General features: G+C 35.3%; 1 protein-coding gene across 1 annotated transcript in view; it reads left to right on the forward strand.

Annotated features, from left to right (window-relative positions):
- The window catches only part of GPR158 (G protein-coupled receptor 158), a gene marked incomplete at both ends in the record, with an annotated part of 431,513 nt that overhangs the window by 242,857 nt on the left and 162,085 nt on the right, over nt 1–26,571 (forward strand). Inside the window, one exon of the mRNA XM_081298275.1 lies at nt 16,152–16,375. Within this exon, the coding sequence (XP_081154401.1) occupies nt 16,152–16,375 (224 nt within the window). The remainder of the gene's footprint in view (nt 1–16,151; nt 16,376–26,571) is intronic.

Raw genomic sequence — 26,571 nt, forward strand, 5'->3', positions numbered from 1 at the left:
ACTTCCCAGAGATGAAAGATGGAATGGATTGCCAAATCCTGAAGCCTACAGGACCCCAAACATTCAAAACCATAATAGACCAACTCCAAGACATATAATTATGAAGATAGCCAACGTACAGAACAAGGAGAGAATATTAAAAGCTACAAGAGAAAAGAGGTAGATTACATTCAGGGCCAAACCAATTAAGTTAATGACCGAATTCTCATCTCAGACTTTGAAAGCGAGAAGATCCTGGAACAATGTATTTCAAACGCTGAAAAATAATGGATTCCAACCAAGAATACTGTATCCAGCAAAATTGAGCTTCAAATTTGACAATGAAATTAAAATCTTTCACGATAAACAAAAGCTAAAAGAATTAGCAGCAAGAAAACCAGCTCTGCAAAGCATTTTGAGCAACACACTACAAGAAGAGGAATTGAAAAATAGTGCCCAAAACTAACAGCAGGAGGTATCTCAGTAAAGGGGGAGAAAAGTAACCAAAAAGTAAAACTAGCCAAACTAAAATAAATAAATAAACAAGCATGACTGGAAGTAAAAATCATATCTCAATTGTAACCTTAAATGTTAATGGCCTAAACTCACCAATAAAGAGACATAGGCTAGTAACCTGGATCAAAAAAACAAATCCAACAATATGCTGCCTTCAGGAGACTCATATGATAGGAAAAGACATACACAGGCTGAAGGTAAAAGGTTGGGAAAAATCATACCACTCACATGGCCCTCGGAAGCAAGCAGGAGTGGCCATACTCATATCGAATAAAATCAACTTCAAACCTAAGTTAATCAAAAGGGATAAAGAAGGACACAATATACTGTTAAAAGGAACCATCCACCAACAAGACATAACAATCATCAATTTGTATGCACCAAACAATGGAGCTGCAACGTTCATAAAACAAACTCTCCTCAAGTTCAAGAGTCAAATAGACCACAACACAATAATTATGGGGGACTTCAACACACCGCTCTCGCCATTAGACAGATCCTCTAGACAAAAACTGAATAAAGAAACTATAGAACTCAACAGCACAATCAATAACCTAGGCTTAACCGACATATATAGAATATATCAACCATCATCAAGTGGATACACGTTCTTCTCGGCAGCACATGGATCCTACTCAAAGATAGACCATATATTATGCCATAAGGCAACTCTTAGTAAATATAAAGGCATGGAGGTAATACCATGCACCATATCTGATCATAATGGAATGAAATTGGAAATAAATGATAAAAGAAGGAAGGAAAAATCCTACATCACATGGAAAATGAACAATATGTTATTGAATGATCAATGGGTTATAGAAGACACAAAGGAGGAGATGAAAAAATTCTTAGAGTCAAATGATAATACAGACACAACATACCAGAATCTATGGGACACAATGAAAGCAGTTTTAAGAGGGAAATTCATCTCTTGGAGTTCTTACTTCAAAAAAAGAAAAAAACCAACAAATAAATGAACTCACACAACACCTCAAAAACCTAGAAAAGGAAGAGCAAAACAACAGCAAATGTAGTAGAAGACAAGAAATAATTAAAATTAGAGCAGAAATCAACGAAATTGAAACAAAAAAAAAACATTGAAAAAATTGATAAAACTAAAAGTTGGTTCTTTGAAAAAATTAATAAGATAGACAAGCCCTTAGCCATGCTAACGAAAAGAAGAGAGAAAACTCAGATTACTAACATACGGGATGAAAAAGGCAATATCACAACAGACACTACAGAAATACAAAAGATAATTAGAAAGTATTTTGAAACCCTATATTCCAATAAAATAGAAGATAGTGAAGATATCGATAAATTTCTTAAGTCATATGATCTGCCCAGATTGAGTCAGGAAGAGACGCCCAATTTAAATAGACCAATAACAAAGGAAGAAATAGAAGAAGCCATCAAAAGACTACCAACCAAGAAAAGCCCTGGACCGGATGGGTATACAGCGGAGTTCTACAAAACCTTCAATGAAGAATTAATACCAATACTTTTCAAGCTATTTCAAGAAATAGAAAAAGAAGGAGACCTTCCAAATTCATTCTATGAGGCCAACATCACTTTGATCCCAAAACCAGACAAAGATACTTCAAAGAAAGAAAACTACAGACCAATATCTCTAATGAACTTGGATGCAAAAATCCTCAATAAAATCCTGGCGAATCGAATACAAAATCATATCAGAAAACTTGTGCACCATGATCAAGTAGGATTCATTCCTGGGATGCAAGGCTGGTTCAATATACGGAAATCAATAAATGATATTCACCACATCAATAGACTTAAAGACAAGAACCATATGATCATCTCCATGGATGCAGGAAAAAGCATTTGACAAAGTACAGCATCCCTTTATGTTTAAAACACTAGAAGAACTAGGGATAACAGGAACTTACCTCAACATTGTAAAAGCTATATATGCTAAACCTCAGGCTAGCATCATCCTAAACAGAGAAAAACTGAAGGCATTCCCTCTAAAATCTGGAACAAGACAGGGATGCCTTCTATCACCACTTCTATTCAATTTAGTTCTCGAAGTATTAGCCAGAGCAATTAGACAGACAAAAGAAATTAAAGGCATAAAAAGAGGAAAAGAAGAAATTAAATTATCACTATTTGCGGATGACATGATAATGTACTTAACAGACCCAAAAGAGTCTACAAAGAAGCTGCTAGAGTTAATAAATGAATTCAGCAAAGTGGCAGGTGATAAAATCAATACGCATAAATCAAAGGCATTCCTGTATATCAGCAACAAAACCTCTGAAATGGAAATAAGGAAAACCACTCCATTCACAATATCCTCAAAGAAAATAAGATACTTGGGAATCAACCTAACAAAAGAGGTGAAAGATCTATACAATGAAAACTACAGAACCCTAAAGAGAGAGACAGAAGAAGCTCTCAGAAGATGGAAAAATGTACCCTGTTCATGGATAGGCAGAACTAACATCATCAAAATGGCGATATTACCCAAAGTTCTCTACAGGTTTAATGTGATGCCAATCAAAATCCCAACGGCATTTCTTGTAGAAATAGACAAAGCAATCATGAAATTCATATGGAAAAACAAAAGACCCAGAATAGCAAAAGCAATTCTAAGCAGGAAGTGTGAATCTGGAGGTATAGCGATACCAGAGGTCAAACTGTACTACAAAGCAATAGTAACAAAAACAGCATGGTACTGGTACCAAAACAGGCAGGTGGACCAATGGTACAGAATAGAGGACACAGAGACTAATCCACTAAGCTACAACTATCTTATATTTGATAAAGGGGCTAAAAGCATGCAATGGAGGAAGGATAGCATCTTCAACATTTGGTGCTGGGAAAATTGGAAATCCATATGCAACAAAATGAAATTGAATTCCTTTCTCTCGCCAGCCACAAAAATTAACTCAAAATGGATCAGGGAGCTAGGTATCAAATCAGAGACACTGCATCTGATAGAAGAAAAAGTTGGCTACGATCTACATATTGTGGGGTCGGGCTCCAAATTCCTTAATAGGACACCCATAGCCCAAGAGTTAATAACAAGAATAAACAAATGGGACTTACTAAAACTAAAAAGTTTTTTCTCAGCAAGGGAAACAATAAAAGAGGTAAATAGAGAGCCTACATCCTGGGAACAATTTTTTACCCCCCACACCTCAGATAGAGCCCTAATATCCACAATGTACAAAGAACTTAAAAAACTAAACAATAAGATAACAAATAACCCAATCAACAAATGGGCCAAGGACCTGAACAGACACTTCTCAGAGGAGGACATACAATCAATCAACAAGTACGTGAAAAATGCTCACCATCTCTAGCAATCAGAGAAATGCAAATCAAAACCACCCTAAGATACCATCACACTCCAGTAAGATTGGCAGCCATTATGAAGTCAAACAACAATAAGTGTTGGCAGGGATGTGGGGAAAAGGGTACACTTGTACACTGCTGGTGGGGCTGCAAAATGGTGAGGCCAGTTTGGAAAGCAGTATGGAGATTCCTGGGAAAGCTGGGAATGGATCCACCATCTGACCCAGCTATCGCACTTCTCGGACTATTCCCTGAGGGCCTTAAAAGAGCGCACTATAGGGATACGGCCACATCAATGATTATAGCGGCACAATTCACAATAGCTAGACTGTGGAACCAACCTAGATGCCCCTCAATAGATGAATGGATTAAAAAAAATGTGGCATCTATACACAATGGACTATTATGCAGCACTAAGAAATGACAAAATCGAAGAATTTGCAGGGAAATGGATGGCATTAGAGCAGATTATGCTAAGTGAAGCTAGCCAAGCCCTAAAAAACAAATGCCAAATGTCTGCTTTGATATAAAGAGAGCAACCAAGAACAGAACAGGAAAGAAGAGCATGAGGAAAAGACTACAGTAAACAAAGACGAATGGGGGGAGAGAAACGGAGAGAGAAGGGAAAGCATATGGAAATGTTAGGAGACCTTCAATGATACATAAAATTATAAGAGGTCATGAGGGGCAAGGGGGAGGGAAAAAAAGGGAGAGAATTGAACAACAGCAAGGGAGGTAGAGAGGGAAGATGGGAGGGGAGGGGAGGGGAGGGGGAATAGTAGGGGATAGGAAAGGTAGCAGAATACAACAGTCACTAATATGGCATTATGTAAAAATGTGAATATGTAACAGATGTGATTCTGCAATCTGTATTTGGGGTGAAAATGGGAGTTCAAAACACAATTTGAGTCAAATGTATGAAAGATGATATATGCTGAGCTATGTAATGCTTTAAATAATCAATAAAAAAAATTGAAAAAAAAATGAAATGCCATTGGGATTTTGATTGGCATCACATTAAACCTGTAGAGAACTTTGGGTAATATCACCATTTTGATGATGTTAGTTCTGCCTATCCATGAACAGGGTACATTTTTCCATCTTCTAAGATCTTCTTCTATCTCTCTCTTTAGGGTTCTGTAGTTTTCATTGTATAAATCTTTTACCTCTTTTGTTAGGTTGATTCCCAAGTATTTTATTTTTTTTTTGAGGTCATTGTGAATGGAGTGGTTTTCCTCATTTCCATTTCAGAAGTTTTGTTGCTGCTATACAGGAATGCCTTTGATTTATGCGTGTTGATTTTATAACCTGCCACTTTGCTGAATTCATTTATTAACTCTAGCAGTTTCTTTGTAGACCCTTTTAGGTCTGTTAGATATATTATCATAACACCCAAAAATAGTGATAATTTAAGTTCTTCTTTTCCTATTTTTATGCCTTTAATTTCTTTTGTCTGTCTAATTTCTCTGGCTAGTATTTCAAAAACTAAATTGAATGGAAGTGGTGAGAGAGGGCATTTCTGTCTAGTTCCAGATTTTAGAGGGAATGCCTTCAGTTTTTCTCCATTTAGAATAATGCTAGCCTGAGGCTTAGCGTATGTTGAGGTAAGTTCCTGTTATTCCTAGTTTTTCTAGTGTTTTTAACATAAAAGGATGCTGTACTTTGTCGAATGCTTTTTCTGCATCTATCGAGATGATCATATGGTTCTTTAAGTCTATCGATGTGGTGAATAACGTTTTTTGATTTCCGTATATTGAACCAGGCTTGCATCCCATGGATGAATCCTACTTGATCATGGTGCACAATGTTTTTGATATGCTTTTGTATTCGATTCGCCAGGATTTTATTGAGGATTTTTGCATCTAAGTTCATTAGAGATATTGGTCTGTAGTTTTCTTTCTTTGAAGTGTCTTTGTCTGGTTTCGGGATCAGGGTGATGTTGGCCTCATAGAATGAATTTGGAAGAGTTCCTTCTTTTTCTATTTCTTGAAATAACTTGAAAAGTATTGGTATTAATTCTTCTTTGAAGGTTTTGTAAAACTCCCCTGTATACCCATCCGGTCCAGGGCTTTTCTTGGTTGGTAGTCTTTTGATGGCTTCTTCTATTTCTTCCTTTGTTATTGGTCTGTTTAAATTGTACGTCTCTTCCTGACTCAATCTGGGCAGATCATATGACTTAAGAAATTTATCGATATCTTCACTATGTTCTATTTTATTTGAATATAGGGTTTCAAAATACTTTCTAATTATCTTCTGTATTTCTTTAGCGTCCGTTGTGATATTGCCTTTTTTCATCCAGTATGTTAGTAATTTGAGCTCTCTCTCTTCTTCTCTTTGGTAGCATGGCTAAGAGTCTGTCGATCTTATTTAATTTTTCAAAGAACCAACTTTTAGTTTTATCAATTTTTTCAATGTTTTTTTTTGTTTCAATTTCTTTGATTTCTGCTCTGATTTTGATTATTTCTTGTCTTCTACTACATTTGCTGTTGTTTTGCTCTTCCTTTTTTAGGGTTTTGAGATGAAGTGTGAGTTCATTTATTTGTTGGTTTTTTCCTTTTTTTGAGGAATGAACTCCAGGAAATGAATTTCCCTCTTAAAACTGCTTTCAATGTCTCCCATAGATTCCGGTATGTTGTGTCTGTATTGTCGTTTATCTCTAAGAATTTTTTTATTTCCTCCTTTATGTGTTCTGTAACCCATTGATCATTCAGTAACACATTGTTCATTTTCCAGGTGATGCAGGATTTTTCCTTCCTTCTTTTATCATTGATTTCCAGTTTCATTCCATTATGGTCAGATATGGTGCATGGTATTATCTCCACACCTTTATATTTACTGAGAGTCACCCTATGGCATAATATATGGTCTAACTTTGAGTAGGATCCATGTGCTGCTGAGAACAATGTGTATCCACTTGATGCTGGTTGATATATTCTATATATGTTGGTTAAATCTAGGTTATTGATTGTGTTATTGCGTTTTATAGTTTCTTTGTTCAGCTTTTGTCTAGAGGATCTGTCCAATGGCTAGAGCGGTGTGTTGAAGTCCCCCATAATTATCGTGTTGTGGTCTATTTGACTCTTGAACTTGAGGAGAGTTTGTTTTATGAACATTGTAGCACCATTGTTTGGTGCATACAAATTGATAATTGTTATGTCTTGATGGTGGATGGTTCCTTTTAACAGTATATAGTGTCCTTCTTTATCCCTTTTGATTAACTTAGGTTTGAAGTTGATTTTATTTGATATGAGTATGGCCACTCCTGCTTGCTTCCGAGGGCCATGTGAGTGGTATGATTTTTCCCAACCTTTCACCTTCAGCCTGTGTATGTCTTTGCCTCTCATATGAGTCTCCTGAAGGCAGCATATTGTTGGATTTGTTATTTTAATCCAGGTTATTAGCCTATGTCTCTTGATTGGTGAATTTAAGCCATTAACGTTTAAGGTTACAATTGAAATATGGTTTGTACTTCCAGTCTTGTTTGTTTATTTATTTATTTTAGTTTGGCTAGTTTTTCCTCTTTGGTTATTTTTCTCCCCCTTTACTGAGATACCTCCCACTGTTAGTTTTGGGTGCTATTTTTCAATTCCTCTTCTTGTAGTATTTTGCTCAAAATGCTTTGCAGTGCTGGTTTTCTGGCTGCGAATTCTTTTAGCTTTTGTTTATTGTGAAATATTTTAATTTCATTGTCAAATCTGAAGCTTAATTTTGCTAGATACAGTATTCTTGGTTGGAATCCATTATTTTTCAGCATTTGAAATATGTTGTTCCAGGATCTTCTTGCTTTTAAAGTGCGTGATGTAAAATCAGTCGTTAACCTAATTGGTTTACCCCTGAATGTAATCTGCCTCCTTTCTCTCGTAGCTTTTAATATTCTCTCCTTGTTCTATATGTTGGCTATCTTCATAATTATATGTCTGGGAGTTGGTCTATTACGGTTTTGGATGTTTGGAGTCCTGTAGGCTTCCAGGATTTGGCAGTCCATTCCATCTTTCATCTCTGGGAAGTTTTCTAGGATTATTTCATTTAATAGGTTGTCCATTCCTTTGGTTTGAACCTCTGTGCCTTCTTCTATCCCAGTGACTCTCAAATTTGTTGTTTTTATGAGATCCCGTATCTCTTGGATAGATTGCTCGTGAGATTTAAGCATCTTTTCTGTGTTGACTATATTCTTTTCAAGTTGATAAACTTTGTCTTCATTATCTGATGTTCTGACTTCTACTTGATCAAGTCTATTTGTAATATTCTCGTTAGAGTCTTTAATCTGGTTTATGGTTTCCTGCATTTCTAGGATTACTGTTTGTGTTTTTCTTAATATCTATCTCCTGGTAAAGCTCGTTCTTTGCAGTTTGAATTTGTTTGTTTAATTCATTTTCAAAATATACTTTCATTTCTTGGACTTGCTGTCTCTTGTCTTCTCTAATATCTGTTCCATCTGAGTTGGGTATGCCTTGATTTCTTTCCCTGTCCACGGTTCTGATGCTTCTAGGTCCTCCTGTAGATTTAAGTTGTCCTGCATTGTTTGTAATCCTTTTTTCCCTTGTTTTTTTCTTGTTGTTCACATTACTTTCCAGCTCTGTTTGACTGCTTTGTAACTGCTTTCTCCTATACATTTGTTTTGGCTTTGAATATCTCTGTTGTCTCTCCTTTGTGGTGGGAGATTATGCCTAGAAACATTGGGCTTTATTGTATTTTAAAGCTGATTCATTCAATTCATAAAAGGCTTCCAGGTTCTGTATGCATATAGTGATTTGTTGTTTGTTCTTAGGACTTTATGTTTAGGTTAGGTGTTATGATGGTATGAGGGTTAGTATGTCTTGGCTACTTTAGAAGATTGCTCTACTGAAGGTGGATACTAACAGGCAATTGGATCAGGGTGTTGGTGGTATCTAGGTATTTATGAGCCCTATAGACAGCCTCAAGACATTCACCTATTTGCATTTAGGCAATTACACGTAATGGAAGACATAATGCTTGGGATGAAAGTTGGGGGGTAGGGGAAAGAAGGTGCTCTTAGAAAGAAAGAGGGAGAGAGAGAGAGATAGATTAGAGGAGAATGAAAAGAACAATAAAAATTGAAACGGGAAAGAAAGAAAGAAGGAAAAGGGAAGAAAGGAACAGAGAGAGAAGAAGACAAAAAATGTAGTATTAGAGATCCATTTTCTTCTCTTCCAGTAGGCGGAGCTGTGCCCTCTGAGCGGAGCTTCTGCCCTCTCCCTGCTGATAGCGATCCCTTTAAGGCGTCTCCTGGGAGCCTCTCAGACTTGTCAGTCCTGAGCTGTTTCACTTCTCCGGCCCTTCCCCCCCTTCCTCCTGTCAGCCAGCCAGCCAGGTTCTGTTCACCAGAAGTGGTTCCCCAGAGATCTAGTTACACTTGCAGCCCCACCGCTGTCCCATTTAAGCCCCAGTGCTGTGGTAAACTGGTGGCTAAAACCTTGGGAGTTACTGTTGGTGATATGAGGGGTTGGGGGTTGGGGATCCCCTCTGCTTCCCTACAGACACGTCCCCTGAGAGATCCCTGAAGTTTCCTGGCTGCTTGTATCTGGATGGGGAGGGAGTCACACACCTGCTAAAGTGTATTCTGCTGGGAAGGAATTCCGTCGACCGAACTTCTTTGATGTCACCCCTCTGCTATCGCAGGCCCCAGGCTCCTTGCTAGAGTGTCCAAAGGGAGGGGTGGGACAGGTCCGTCCCCGGTTGGCCTCAGCTCCCCGCTCGCTATTTCATGAAGGGTTGGCTAAAGACCTCTTCCTGCCAAGCTGCGTCTCGGAGGCTAGCGGGACCCAGTCATGTTGGCTTCAGGCAGACAGGCCGGCAGCCGCGCCATGGCGCAAGGATCTGGACCTCTGCGTCTCCTGGCGGGGATTTGCTTGTCTGGGGCAAACTGTCACTTCAAAAAATCCTAGTAGCTCCCGGCCGGTCTCTCTTCAGTGGAATTTTGCTAGAAGATTCTCTGTTTGTAGAATCTAAGCGTTATCTATGCGTCTTTATGACCCCATCACTGAGGGGGTATTGAAAGCGCTGCCTCTCCGCCCGCTGCCATGTTGGATCTCCTTGCCAGAATTTTTTTTGAGAATTTTTGCATCTATGTTCATCATGGATATTGGTCTGAAGTTTTCTTTCCTTGACTTTGTCTGGTTTTGGAATCAGGGCGATAACAGCTTCATAGAATGAGTTTAAAAGGGTTCCCTCCTTTTCTATTTCATGGAATAATTTAAGGAGTATTAGTGTGAATTCTTCTTTGAAGGTCTTGAGGAACTCAGCTGAGCATTCAGCTAGTTCTGGGCTTTTCTTAGTTGGTAGGCTTTTGATGGTGTCTTTGATTTCATTGCTTGAAATTGATGTGTTTAAATTGTGTGTGTCCTCCTGATTCAGTTTGGATAGGTCGTATGTTTCTAGTAATTTGTTGATGTTTTTAGAGAGATAAATCTGAGGGGCATTGTATGCCATTTTTAGAGGAGTCCCAGGAGGATTGAGCCCTCATTAACCACAGTGATATTGAGCTCAATAATCTATCCTTTTTATTGCCTTCCCTTATTTGTCTCACTCTATCTTACCCTTTACTTCTGTGTTAGGTATCACTTCCCAAATCAAATATCTATGTTTGAGTTCATATCGAAGGCCCCCTTTGCCCAGGACCTAGATCAAGATAACAATTTCAGCTCTTTGCTAGTAGCAAATTACAATTAAATTATGAGAACATTCCTTTTTCTGTTAACACTTTTTGCATTTACAGTTTACAATAGAATATTGCAATTCCTCTTTTAAAATATGAGGTAGGGTAAGGGACAGTTTGGGTTGGTTGAAAATTTTGTTTAGCATTAAAACTGGAGGGCCCTGTGTCTTTACTGTCTATACTCATTCTCTTGGTGATCTTATCCAGTCTCATAGCTCTGACCTTCAGATATTTATCTTCAATACAGACCTTTCTCCCCAAACCCAGATTTGCATATCAAAATGCCTTTTGACATGGTAATTTTGATATCTAGTACACATCCCTAAACTGACATGTTAAGATTGAATTTAGATGGTCTTCCAGGATCTTCTAGAAAACTTTCTTCATATGCATTTCCCCCATCTTGGTTTATGATTACTTCACTCTGCCACTTTTTCATTGTACATCTTACATTCATCTTTGACTCTTTCTTCATGGTAGACAACTCATCAGAAATTCCTGTTGATTCCACCTTAAAACTACTTCTGAATCCAGCCATTTTTTTGTTTTTGTTTTTACTGCCACACTGTGGTCTGAACCATCATCAAGTTTTTGAAGCTTAATGCTTCTGCCTTGTCCTCTGTAGTATATTCTCTATACAACCAAAGAAATCCTTAAACAACATAAAGAATATCATGTTACTTCTCTACCCAAAATCCTGCTGTAGCTCTTTTTTTTTTTTTTTTTAAGAAAGCAGAATCTAAGTTCCTATGTGGTTCACAGTGCACTGAACAATCTGGTTCTGTTATTTCTCTGACCTTATTTTCTACTACCCTACCCGACATGCACTCTGCTTTTACTCCACTAGTCTCTGCACATCCTTTCACATGCCAGGGGTGCTCCCACATGCCAGGGGTGCTCCCACCTCAGTTTATTATGTACTCCTTTGCTGTGATTCTCTTCACTTACAAGACAATGTGGCTAACTTCATTGTTTTCTTCAAATCTTTGCCTAAATATCACTTTTAGAATGGAACCTACCTTACCCACTTTTTTCAAAGTTGTGACTCCGACTGCCAGCATGTTTGATTCACCTCACCTTTTTTTCCTTCTGACACTCCTGAGTTTTGACATATCATCTTTTTTGCCTATTTTTTATGGACTACTGTCATGTGTCTGTTTTTTTTCCTACTAAAACAGATTCCATATAAGCAGAGAATTTTCTTTGCTCATTGATCTAGCTCACTAAACCATTGCCTTACACATAATCAATCGGGCATTCAAAAAAATGTTGAGTAAGAATTTTTGTTTCATCAAATACTGTACAGTTTATGGTACTATTTAATATCCTACCTCTTCCAAAAAATGTTTTGAAGTGCCTTATGAAAATGTATATGGTACAGCAGAATAACAAAGATAGGAAATTGGGGGAAAATAAAATAATGATTATGAAAAAGTTCGGGAAGATTAGATGTTTTCAGATTTATTGGAAATAGAACACAAATTTGGTACTGAACCAAAAGGAACTTTCAAATTTTCATTGGCTAAAAATGATAACAAAGTTTTACAGATGAAGGACTGGTCATAAGTAGCTATGGGATTATGATAATATACCATAGTCATGCTATAAAACTAATAATTCAAATATGCTAATCAGTTAATGTCCTGCTCTAATTTTCAGGTTTGAGTGAGTTAAGGTACTAAATGGTTTCTCCTTATCCCATCTGGGAGTTTGCTACTTAGGTTAAGTTCCAGTTTCATTTATAATGAAAGTCAATAATAGTATACAATGTTTGGCTTGAATGTAACCATGAGGTTCTTAAGTCAAAGAGAAAATATTATTCTAGTTAGCTGAAGAAAGAAACTGAAGATTGGATTAAGAAAGTTTCTTGCACAAAACAAACAATAGCTTTCATAGATACTTTTTCTTTAATAATTTAACTTTTTCTGATTTCACTTATGGTTGCTGGCTTGTGAGGTGTGTTTGCACATTAGGAATCATTGTCTTTTATTACTGATGTCCAGTGTCTGAAAAAGCCATCATATTTCAATATTCTGTCCATAGGTTTTGGTGGTTTCTGATGGGAAGGTAAATTTAATCTCCATTTTTTTCATTTTAGCCAGAAGAGGAAATCCCAACCTCTGCCTCCTAAATCTGCATCTCAGAGTTCATACTTTATCATCTCCTAATCTCTGACTTTGATTGTTGCTCTGTACCTCCTGATACTCAGTGGGTGAATCCAGTACCACTCTGTCTTGTTCAGCACAGTAATCTCGGTATTCACCTCCACAGTTATACAGTGGGTACCGAAGTTAACTCAATGTTTTCTCATTACCTCCTGAGAGGTGTGTGTGTTTCCTGTTATTCCTCAAATTTGTACCAGCATTAGATACTTGCTTTTCATCACTTTGAATCTTGTTTGGCCCTCCTTTTAACTCTAACCATTGCTATGACTATTTCCTGAATGTTTTGAATGCCTTTACTTTTTTTTAAATTTTTTTTTATTGTTGGTCGTTCAAAACATTACATAGTTCTTAATATATCATATTTCACAGTTTGAGTCAAGTGGGTTATGAATTTACTTTACTTTTGAATGACTTTAAATGCACTTGTTTGTGCCTTTTCTCAGACTGGAACCCCAAAACATGCTTCTCATTTTCAGCTGTGGGGCACTTCTGAAGTCATGGTATAGGATGCGGGAAGGTACTCTGGACTCATGAGAGCATATACTAGAAATGAGGGGGCAGTTAATGACTCCAGGATCCATAATTAATGAGCAAGGTTGATGGTAGAGAACTATTGTCCACTTCATCCCAATGGATGTCTCAGATTCAGAAGGCTTCTGGAGGTTTGAGCACCAGCTGCCCCAGGAGGGTGAAGGTTGCAGCTCCATTAGCCTTGTGTTGGATTTCCCTTCTCTTTTTTATTCATACTTTTGAGCACTTTTTTTTCAGTCACATGAGAATAATCCTAGTACAGTGTCATTGTTCAGCCTTCTTTATTCTTTCTTCAGTTGATTCTATACTTTCCATTTGTTTTGATGCTACTTATTATTGTGTAAATTACAATAACTATCTTGACGAAGTTTCCTTATAAGTCAGACCTTCTTACCCTAACTGGATTCTTTACCTGTCAAGTTATCCAACAAGTAACCTTATATTGCTACCTGAGACTTTCATGTCTTCAACCTAAAAACTGGTCTTCCTCACTCTCAATACATTCTTACATGCTCTGTTGAGAAATATAAGACTTTATAAGAATGACTTCCACATTTTTTCTATACTTCAAAATAGTCTGCTAACAAATTCCTACTCACTGTAGAAAGCATAAAAGTTTAAAAAATAAAGAAAAACTTCTGAAAATCATGAATTTACCTCTACTCTCCAGTTTTAAAAGAGATAAAGTATTTGAGTTAATTTCTCCAATTGTATTCTTGATTATATTCAATCTTAATATCTCATGTTCTTCCTTTGTAGTCTTCCCATATCATATCTGTCCTCAACTTTGTCATGGTTTCTTTTGCTGACTACCATTATATTCAAATTTCACTTTGTTAGAAAAAAAAGCCAAACTCTATTTTTATACCACCTTTATTCCTATTAACCACAAGCTTTTCTTATTTTTTTTTCATTCAGTTGAACATTTATTGAAATAATAGTCTATCTTATTACTTATTTAGTCTTTAAACCCTGAAAATTAAATTACAATCTCTACCAGTCTTTGGAATATACCATCTGAAAGATCAACAAAGGATAAGATCCTTAACTCTCTAATAGCCTTTTCCCAGTCATCATATTTGATTGCATTCCAACATTATCCAGTAAGTCTCAGTTTTCTGTGTTGACATTGTAAATACTTCTATTTCAAGTGTCCTCCTCTTCACATTCCCCAACCATTATCTCATTCACTCTTGGATCTTTCTGTAGGCTCTTTCTATGTCACTGATCTGGTTCATACAATCCAGTCTTGAATTATTTCTCACTTTTTTGTATTATTTCTACTAGACTGTGAGTTGGACCTTAAGTGTAATTTGTCTGAAATGGAACTTAGCATACTCATTAAGCCTTCCACACCTTACTTCTTTCTTCTGCTTTCCTTGTTTTCTGAATAATAGCTTTCTTTAAGGTATTGCTGAATTCCCAATTCCTCTTTGTATCTACCTTGTCTAGAGAAGAGACTAAAAAGCCAGTCGTTACAATTTACATAAATCATCTCCTTTAATCTCCATAGTAATTAATATTTCATTAATAAGCAAACTAAGATTCAAAGTGGCCCAGTGAGTTGTTTAATGTCAGAGCTATCTAAGGATGGGAACCATGTCTTCTTGACACTAAAATCCTAGACTTTTCACTGTGTAACAGAGTAGTGAGCCTTAAATAGTAATATATCTTGAATCATCAAAGAAATATTCAACTATACTTTTATTTTTTACTGTATTTACTGATCAAAAATAGGCAAATACATTTTAGAAAGATTTCTTTAACAAGAATTTAAAGAAATAGACCAAGAATGGTAGTCTGTAATCCCAGTGACTTGGGAGGCTGAGGCAGAAGTATCACAAGTTCAAAGCCAGCCTCAGCAATTTAGCGAGGTCCCAAACAACTTAGTGAAATCTTGTCTCAAAATAAAATGTAAAAAGGGGTTGGGTATGTGGTTCAGTGTTTAATCATTCTGGGTTCAATCTCTAATATCTTCCCCCCTCAAAAAAATAAAAAGGTAAGGTTTAAAGAAATAAAAGCTTTCTGTTAAACTTTGTTATCAAAACACTCTTAACCAGAAGAACATCATTCCCAAATTCCTAAGTAAACAGAGTTGTATTATATACTAGACTGTGTACATGTTCACTAACATCTTTTATGTTGAGTTCATAGTTGGAAATAGTTGAGTATTTTAGTATGTGTTATGAGTTGGACATTTGTTGGTGCTAAAGTCAATTCAGTAATTAAAGATAACCTTTAGGTAATGGCCTTTAGAGTTAACTTACGTTTAGTAACTTACGAATAATCTAAAATTAAATGGAGGCTCAAAAGCTGCATAGCATGGAAATATCCTATGGAAGTGGGAAATTATATGATAGTTTTTAAGTATGAATTGTACTCTGCCCAAAGGATGAACCATCATTAGGCAATTGCACATTGAACAACTGTTGTTTAAGTACAATTTTATCCAATTTAGACCTAATGAACTTGGTAGATTAGATCCCTGACAAATTAAGATGCAATCAAAACCCCATTTGGATTCTGTGCCATCTAGGTAAAAAAGTTTTAAAAGTGCTAAGTATATTTATTTGGCACATAAAAATACATCAACTTTCTTGTCATTCTTCTAGTTAATTATTTCATGAATATATATAGAATATAATTTGTGCTTTAAGGAGTATCATCATGTGGTGAGTGGTAGATGATGATATAAGAGACTTAGTTCTCTGCCCTCAAGGAGTTTTGTTCCCATTTTTGCTAATTTTTCTCAATTACTCTGAATGACAATTTTAAAATCAAATGGATCAAAAGAATTTTGAGTTCAAAAGCAAAGTAAGTCTCTCTCCTAGCAGGAGAGTTGACAAAAGGTCTATAATAAATGGTAACAGGAATAAAGAGGCAAAGATGTGTTTTGACATTGTACTCTGTCTCACCGACCTCAGAGGTGCAAATAACACTGTGGTTTTATTTGGAACTTTCAGGAAGGGGTCCAGATCATCATTTTTCAGGAAGTACAAAAGATGTATCAGAAGAAGCCCATGTCTGCTTACCCTGCAGAGAGGGCTGCCCCTACTGTGCTGATCACAGCCCATGCTTTGTCCAGGAGGATAAGTATTTGAGACTTGCTATCATCTCCTTCCAAGCCCTGTGTATGCTGCTTGACTTCATCAGCATGATGGTGGTCTACCACTTTCGCAAAGCAAAGGTAAACCCAGGTACCCTGGTTATGATCTTCCTTCTTTGTACAAAGTTACTTCTCTTTTTTTTTTTTTTTTTGCAAATTGAATTTCCAATCTCAGTTACTTCTCTGCTAAGCAGAAAAATGTTTCTATAATAGGATTATATTAGAGCATGAAAAGTATATTCTTTACCTTCAAAAGAAAAATAATGGTTAATAACATGATACTTTAACATTTTGTTTATTGACATCCTATCCTCTTGCTCCCAGCACCAACATTTAGCATGCGGCTCTAGTGCTTCATTGCATTGAAGCATTCTCCTTTACATCTCTCTGTTTGTTCTTGATGGGAACTTGTTTTATCTATACTCAATGTATTGTTAAGTTTTTTTCATATATAGAAGACTTGTAATTTTTTAAATATTTCTTTTATTTCTCTTAGTCATTTTTAAGATAGTAAAGGACTCAACAATTTTTGAACACATTATACTCTGAAAAATTTATTCATGACCTTGTATTTGGTTTGTAGGATAACAGTGATCCTGGGAAGAACTTAGTTTTTTTTTATTCTTCAGTAACATTATTTTATTTATTTGATATACAAACAATTTCATTTCTTTGTGTTTTCAGAATATATAGTCTATGTTCAATAATTTCAATTCAAAACAAAACATTAAAATGATTATCATTAACATGTTTTGAAATAATTTTTTAAAATACATACTCACATATCTTAGTATTTTAGAACATATTTATACTTTGATTATATTAAGACAATCAAATTTGATAGAAGGTTATTGTTCAACTTTCTAATATTAATTTTGTTAATTCCTTGGAATGCATGAATCATACAAATAATTGCCAATATAATTTTTAAGTACATATTCAAGTGACTTGCTTTGGTTCTGTTCTGAGACATCAGAGTAGTAGAAGCATTGTATGCTTCTCAGTTAGGGGTGAATGAAATAATAAAATATTCAAGGTAGAGGTTTCTGGAGATCTTTCCTCAACGGTCACCCAACAGATTATATGTAGCCAGTATTGTGTTAGAATTTGTGGTTCTGGTGATAATACAAAGTTATTGAAGCTATTAGGAAGAAAATTAAGCTTGAAGTTTCAGTCTTTTCTGAGCTCAAATTACATTTTTTTAAAGAGAGAGAGAGAGAGAGAGAGAGAGAGAGAGAGAGAGAATATGAATATATGAATCTTTTTTGTAAATGGACACAACACAATGCCTTTTATTTTTATGTGGTGCCAAGAATCGAACCCGAGTTGTGCTAGGTGAGCACTCTACTGCTGAGCCACAATCCCAGCCCTCAAATGACTTTTTCACGTTGGCAAAGTTGTACATATTGGTTTAGATTATAGAATTTATAAAAATTATAAAGTGTTCCAGTTAGAAATTTTAAAAAGAAAACAACCTTCTAATAATGGTTTCTGTTACAAAGTCTCAAGTTAACTTTTTTTAAAAAAGGCTCTGTTAAGATTCTAGGAGAATATATCCATTATGTTAATGTTATAGACTTCAATAGTTATTTTAAATAGACAGTTTCATTAACAGCAGCATGCAGCACAAATTAAAATGTAGCTTTGAGTCAGCAAGAAAGTGCAAATAGGCAAGTTGCTCTTCATTTAACTAATATGTGTTTTTCTTTTGCAACAGACCTTATTAAATTGTATATATAATGAAAGAGTAGGCAAATGAAATTAGGAAATATATAAATACTCTATTCTAGGTGAAATTGTTTTTTTATAAAAAACAATTGGTGGCAGAGCAGATATATTTATTGAATTGCTCTGAAATATCTCTGACATAATCAATTCATTTACATAGTGTATAAAACACAATTCTTTGTGAATATTAGTTTATTTTAATCATTAATGACTTGTGCTAAATGAATCAGTGATACAAAGTAGATAGAATTTTATATTGAATATTAGAAACCTGTGGGGCTGGGGATGTGGCTCAAGTGGTAGCACACTCGCCTGGTGTGCATGAGGCATTGGGTTCAATTCTCAGTACCACATAAAAATGAAATAAAGATATTGTGTCCACCTAAAACTGAAAAATAAATATTAAAAAAAGAAACCTATGATAGAAAATTCTGGAAAAACCAAGTCTTAATCTTTGTTTATGTTAACATTGCCAAAGTTATTAATAATATGAATATCCCTGAACCTTCATGTGAAATGGCAAGTTATTGACCAAACAGAGCTATTATTAGAATAGATAACCTTATAAACCATTTCAGTGAAATTTCTAGAGATTCAAACTAGTAAGAATAGATTACCCTTCCCTTTTCTTATTCTTTCCCCTACATCTCTTTCTGCCTACCTTCCTTCATATCTTCTTACCATTCATCATTTTCTGAGTATTTACTAAGTGCTTAGAAGAATTATCTATATTTGGTATACAAAAATGAACAGGATAAACAAGGGCTGGACCCTTAAGGAGTTTCTATTGCAATGTGGGGCTAGTGATGACAGGCAATAAAGAAGAATATATCAGGCTTTGATCAAAATGAAATAGTATCATGTGATATTGAATGACTTTGAAGTTATAGAATTCTTATGGCCACCATTTAAGTTGGGTATTATCCTCATTTTACATTTAAATAAATCAAAACATATTATCTTAAGAAACTGGTCGATGTTACTTGGGGAAGTTAGAATTGGCACTCAGATCTGTTTGACTTTACAACTTATTATATCTTTTAGCTACTGTGCTGTACTATGTTCTCATATGTTATAGTGCCATTTGATCTTAAATTTTAAAGCAAATAGACCCATCCAACCCTGCCCCATTATAGTAATGTAAACTGTAGATGGGCATTAATTCCTTATTTCTCTATATTCTGCCTCATCAAAACTTAAATGAGATGGACATCATTACCCTAGGTACATGTATGATTGCACAATTGGTGCATAGCTATACTGAGTATGCCCAGAGAATTGAAATGTTGCATTCCATTTGTGTACAATGAATTAAAATGCATTCTGCTGTCATGTACAACTAAGTTGAAAAAATAAAAGTTATATATAAATAACTAAAAAACCCTTAAATGTCCTAATTCATTTATAATATACCCACTAATAAAATAAATAAATTAAGTTCTTCCACACTCCCAGCTTATGACTTTGTAAGTTCATTGGCTCTGCTTATTTCTGTTCTGCACACTTTTGAATTTAATGGCATTCTTAATCCCTTAACCCAAGGAACAAATTATATAATAATTGTGTGTGTGTGTGTGTGTGTGTGTGTGTGTAAGTATCTGAATGTCAGAGTGGTGGTAAGGGTAAATATGATAAGAAGAAGAGTAGAAAAAATATCAGAAGGAATGTCTTTCTTTGTGTGCTGCCTAAGAAGCATCATTTAAATAAACTTCTACTCCATCTGGTGGCAGCAATGCTAATTATGAATTATGAAGAGCATCTAAAGTGACTGTAACATATTTATATATGCCTTCAGAGATATAAAATACTTAATGATTACCAGACCTCAATTACCAGGTTCTCTTGAGGCACTTGCATTTACTTATGTTTATTTATAAAGCCAGTTATTTATTAAGTAGGTTAAAAATAGCTTTTAAAAATTAATGGACTAGTTATAGTAATTTGCCTGCTATTTTAAAAATATTATGAGAGAGAAATAATTGGTGTTTTTTCCCCAAATTCCTAGCATGTTAATTTTTTAAGTCCATCAAATATTATGTAAGCAAAGGACTTTGCACAATTACCAATTCATGTCTTCATTAACCATTTGTTCATTATTATTTAGCAGATTTTCAAAAAAGATACTGGCTTGCGAATGAGAAGTTCACAGTCTAATAAGGAAATGTGAATACACACACATATTTATATACATACATTTATATATGTGTGTGTATAGATAGATAGATAGATAGATCTACATATATCTTACCACTTACATATATAGCGGTAAGTGCTATGTAGGAAAGTAATGAAAGTAGAGAAAGCACAGTAGAACTGGAGAGAACAATAGAGAAAGAGGAAATTTATTCAGGTGTGGTTGTTTCCAAGGACTTCTCTGAGGTGACAAAATTTAATCTGAGCTCTCAAGGATAACCAGGTTGGGGAGAGAGAATAATAGTGGTGGGAGACTAGTGTTCCAGAAAGGGAAAGCCACATCTCTGATGGTGCCAAAGTGTGAAGAAGCTTGGAGAATTCTAGAGGCCATCATGGATAGAGTACATGAAGAGTGGGAGATTGGCTAGGAGTGAATTTGAAGAGGTAGTTAGGAGCCAGTTATTCAGTATTCTAAAGCCATAGTAAAGAGTTTCATTTTATTAGAATTGCATTTGGAAGCTACTGAAGATTTGAGCCAGGAAAATAGATGATTTCGTTTATTGGATCCTGTTGATAGTCCTTTTTATTGATTATTAAACCAGTTTCTCAAGCTTCTCTGTATAGAATAGATTAGTAAGGGACAGGCATAAAAATAGGGGAAATGGTAAGCCACTGAATTAGTCTTGGTGGGGGCAGTGGCAACAATATGAATAGGGAAGAGTGGCTAAATTTGAGGTACACTTGAAGATAGAACTGACAAAACTTGCTGATGAATTTGATGTAGGAGGTAAGAAAGAAAAGAAAAATCAAGTTTGATTCCCTGAAGTTTATAGTATGGAGAACTGGGTGAAGAATAGTATTATTTAGTAAAATTAGGAAGATAGGAAACAGGGAAGAGACTGTTTGAAGAATGAGAGAAGGAAAAATCAAAAGTTCCATTTTAGGCATTTTAAGTTTAGCTAAGCTTGACAAACTTCACAAATGGAAATACCAGATTCTAAGTTATATTGAAATTTCACATAAACAATGAAAAAGGTTTTAGTATAAATGTATGCCAAATATTACATGGGGCTGACGCTCAAGCATTATTTATTGTTTATCTGAAATTTATACTTACCTGAGCCTCTGGTAGTTTATCTGTGAACCCTGAGGGTTAACCTGCCTTTGAGAAATCAAAGTGGAATGCCTGTTAGATACACAAGCCAGTGCCCAGTGGAGGAGGGGATAGAACTACAAATTACAAATCAGAATACTTTAAATACAGGAATTTAAGCTGTAATAGGGAATGAGATTTTCCACAGAGGAAATATAGAAAAGAGAAAACTAGAAGAAACACACAGGAGTGAACTCTTCAATGTTCTAAAGTAAAGTAGAATGTAAGAACCCTTTGAATATTTGAGGAGTAGCCAAAGAGATGACAGGGAAGCCGGATTATTCTCATATTACAAAATTTAGGAGAGGAGAGTGTTTAAAAGTAGAGAACAGCCAACTGTGCTGGTTACTACTTAGTGATAGAATACAATGAAGGTGGAAAAAATGCAGTGGATTTGGCAACATAGAGGTTATTGTTAACCTTAGCCATACATTTTTATATAATGGTTGAGAAAGTAGAAAAACCACATGCCCAAATCTTTTCTATTTGGGATGAAGCAGAGAAACAGCATGTTGACTAGACAGTGATAGTTAAAAACAAAAAATTATGAGCTTTACCAGATGGAATTTTTGGATAAAAAGGACATTTTTAAGTAATCTTTGGAATAGATAGAAGAAAATAAGGGCCAGTGAGATGGAGGAATGGAAAGTATGATCCCCCTACAGAGATAAGGAAGGAGAAAGAGATCCAAAACAGAGGGAGTTGTTAACATAGCAGATGATGCAGAGTAATCAAGAAGAACAAGGCCTAAAATAGTGCATTGCTGTGGCCATACCACACTGTTTTAATTATTATGTTGTTAGTGGGACTAAAGTATTTGGTAGCTCATAGTCTTGATGTTCAAAAATATCTTGTATATTTTTAGTTTTTTCATGTAATATTTGGAAAAAACTGGTTAAATTCAGAATTCTATTAGATCTAGATTTTTATTTGGATCACATTTAATACTGCAGAAACAATTGCCTGTTCATATGGAAAAATTAGGCTATGCCCTTATACACATTTACAGTAAATTCCAAATGGCATTGCATCTATTAGTTTGATTATGGAGTTATTGAAAACTTGTCTGAGCCATTTCTGAGCACTAATATAGGAGCAAGAAGTCTGATTTCAGTGAACTCAGAGGCAGATTGGAGATAGAGAAAAAGCATACATTTACATTCTTTACCTTTCTATCTGCTAGGGTAAGCAGCTAGAGGGCATGACCTAATGGTCAAACAACAGAGTGAGGGTTCAGGGAGTTTTGTATATTTTTAAAGATAGAAAATAATAAGAAGAAATTGTTAGAAAAGGAGAAGAGTAGGTTGAAAATATAAGGGAAACATGGAATAATAAACAGCAAGGATCCATGAATAGCAGAAAGGAATATTATTCTGAGTACAGGTGGAGCTATTTATTTTGGACAGAAGATCTGAACTTCATTTGTGATTACAGAAGCAATGATGCTGATTGGGCAGATACTCCTAATTTTGTGTTTAAACAACAAAGTAAAAGAAATTTTAGCTTAAATTTTTTGACTGGAATTTTGCACACAGTAATTTACTGAGTGTTCTTGGTTAAAGTGTGATAGAGACTTGAGAAAACTATTGAAAACTTGGTATAGCCACTGTGGGAAGGAAAGGGGAAGTCCAAGTGCACATAAAGGGATTGCTGAGGACTCAGGACAAGTTGGAAAGCACAGAGGAAAGGAGGGAAAGTAAGTTCTGTTAAGAGGAAGAAAAGACAGAAAGTTGAAAGATAGAAAGTATTAATATAGGTAATTATATTAACTAAATGGTTATTCTCTAAGGAATTGCAAATATTTTGCAAGTGGCATTTTGCTTTATGCCCCTATGTTTTTTCTTAAAGCAGATTTACAAAATGTTCACTCTCCAAGTTTGCTCAGTACATTTCCAGCATTAAAATGTGTGACCATTAATTAATTTTAGAGGAATCCCTAGGAGGAAAATAAATAACAGTAATTAGCATCTTCAGTTACAAATGAAAAAATTGGTGCCTAACGATACTCCTGAGGTCAGTCTGTTAACCAGTTTACTCATAATTAAATAAACAATATCCTGCAAATTCAGTGAAAAGAGATTATTTTATGATTTTCCAGTACAAGTATTAAACTGCATGGCATCCTGAGCCAATGCTGTCATAGGAACTCAGAGTATAGTTGTACTTAGGTTCATCCTCATTAAAACTAAAGCCAGGGCTTTATTTATTAAGTCATATTTTCCAAAGTAGCAGAGATAAGCAAATTGTGGATTGCTGTCTATTTTGAAAAGTCATCAAAAGAAGAAGAATGTTTCATGACATGTGAAAATGATATAAAATTCAAATGACAGTGTTCCTACAGTTCAGTTGCAATACAGCCACACTTGCTTTTTCTATGTGTTTTTCTGCATGTTTTCTCTGTCTCTGAGTTCATACTCAAATGATAGAGTTGAATAGTTACAATTCAGACAGCATCCTGTAAAGCCTAAAATATTCACTATCTGGCCCTTAACAAAAAAAGTGTCATCTCTCTGAAAATACTATAAGTTGCCTAGTTCAATTTCCATCATCTTCTTCTTATTATTTATTTATTATTTATTTATTTAATTTTTATGTGGTGCTGAGGATTGAACCCATTGTCTCATACATGCAAGGCAAGCACTCTACCACTGAGCTGTTGGTCTCTCAGTACCTGCTTCTTAGTGCTAAGCATTCACTGGTAATGTACAGTGCATTTTGTCCTTGTGCATTCTGAAGTCTCTTACTAATTATTTCTTGTATCAGTGTTTCTCAAACACCGGTCATAAGCCATCCTTTGAGGGGTTGAAGAGGTCATTCATACCGTTTCCCAAGATTGTTTGGGATCTGCAGTGGTTTTTTTTTTTTGTTTGTTTTTGTTTTTTGTCTTCTAGCTTTCACTCTTTACCCAATTAAAATCACAGGGCTCTAAGGCTTCCTTTCCATTGGAGATTTTTAGTGATGATCTGTCATGAATCTAGGGGTCTATCTTACCTTTCCCTTCCAAGTCCATAAAAGGCATGCTCTATATACTTATAATTACATAATCTGGTTTCCTGAGAGCAAAAGTTGGTCCTCTTCTTGATGGGTTTTCTTCTCTGCAATATTTAAGAGAGATTTCTCTGGGGTTTCACCTCAATTGTAGATCTGAGCTCTTCCTCCAGATTACCTCTTGTGTATCTCTTCATCATAGATCAGAAAAAAGAAATGGACTGAACACTGACTGAGCACATGAACCTGAGCCATCATCTTCAGACTAAACTGAACTCTGGTTTACTCTGATATGTATGGTTAGATTATTTCAAGAAAAAATAGTATTGACCATGCCTTCAGCTGGGTTCCTTTATAGTAGCCAAATAGCCAGTAAGAGAGAAAACAAGTTTCTCAAACAATAGCTCCATTAATTGATTGGTAATTGGCATTTGTAGAAGCTGAACATGGGTTTCCATTTTCCCTTTTAATTATCCATATTAGGATAACTGTTTCATTTGGAAGAAGACCAAGTTCACATGAATAAATTTGAGTTCAAGAGAAGAGCATTCTCACTGACTTTTTAATCTTGCTTTGCAAAGTCTCTGAAGCTTTAATTATCTTTGTAATGCTAATTAGCAAAGTGACTATTTTTCATTTACAAACATCCTGTAAAAATACAGAATTTTTGAGAAATTAAAATTTCTTTAAAGTGTGTTTACCCATTCTCATGAACTTCCACTTTATTTAATCATTTCACCTTAAAAATTTCTAAATTTAAGTATAATACTATTTTTTGATACTGCTGAGAGCTTTTAAGAAGAATATATTATTTTCTGCCTCAGGATATAATATTCAGATATGGTTATTTTGACATTATAGTAATTAAGTAACTTTTTAGCTGTAGTACAATATTAGGGTTCTCTAGAGGAACAGAATCAACAGGAAGTATAATTATAAAAAGGGGACTTATTAGGTTGACTTATTAAACCAGAACCTGGATAGTTCACAATGACCACGTGTAGGCTGGAGAGCTGGGAGAACCATAGCTGCACATTCCAAGAGACTAAAGCTCCAGAAAAAGACGGATAAACTGTGCTACCCTAGTCTGAGACCTAAGCCTTCTGGAGAATCACTGTTAAAGTCTGCTTTGGAAGAGTGAAGAAGCAAGAATCCTCCTATGATTACAGCAGCAATCAACAACCCTCAAGAAGAATTGAGCTTCCATCTGTCACTGCTTCTTTGTTCTTCCAACTTTTGTTCCATCCAAGCCCTCATCCTATTGTTTGGTTATGCCCATGGTTAGGGAGGATCTCCATTTCAATTGGCCATTCCACATGCCAGTCATTCCTGGACACACCCTCACTGACACATCCATAATTCTCTTAATCCTTGGCATCTCTTAATCCAAAAGTTGACAATTTAAATTAACCATTGTAAGGACCACATTTAAAATAGATTAGAGGTAGAATTCATATTCTCATTTCTAAACTATTCAGCCATTTTCCTTATGAAAAGTAAGAAGAATAGGAAGCAAGGTGATTAGTAATAGCAGAATCTTAAAACCAATTTAAAAAGCCATAATCCTTATTGTTTTATGGCAATAGAAATTTAATTCATAATTACTACAGAGGCTATGATTATCCATATTTACCATTTGTTTACCTTTTCTGTTTGAGCTTCAGGACTCTTTTTTAGACATAGAATTTTCTCTTCCTACTCAGTGTTCTCCTTAACTGAGCATATACAAATACTTCAACAGCACATAGCTGCTGTGCCCTGGCTATCTGATTCTATTTAAAGGTATCTCTGTATGTGATTCAGTTAGTGATTAGAATAGTATGTGCTGGCAATGCCAAGATAACCAGTTTTTCTATTATGGGATCTTGTGATTTGAAATTTTCCCCTACTGCTTTCGAATTCTTACCTTGGTCCTCACCCTTCTGACTGATAGATACTACTTGGCCTATGTAGACCCTATTATTAGACACTCACTGCTGGTAGGTGACAATTATTCCTCATATTCTTGTGTTGGGTAGGTCTCAGTTAAATACAAAAGACAATCAATTTCAGATGCAGCTTTTTAAAATTAAGATGAGTAGAACCCTTCTCAAACCTAACAAATGAGTTTCTTGAAATACAATATCAATGCTTGTGTAATTTTTAAATTATCACAGTTATTTGTGAAATACCTCCAGGATTGGGAACCATTAATCTATAATCTTGAAAATGATCTTTTATGTCCTTTTCTATGGCTGGATGTAAACCCCCTAATCTGTATCTCTTATCTAGGATA

The sequence above is a fragment of the Spermophilus citellus genome (genome assembly GCF_964194105.1).
Source record: "Spermophilus citellus genome assembly, chromosome: 6".
In the NCBI taxonomy this organism is placed as follows: domain Eukaryota; kingdom Metazoa; phylum Chordata; class Mammalia; order Rodentia; family Sciuridae; genus Spermophilus; species Spermophilus citellus.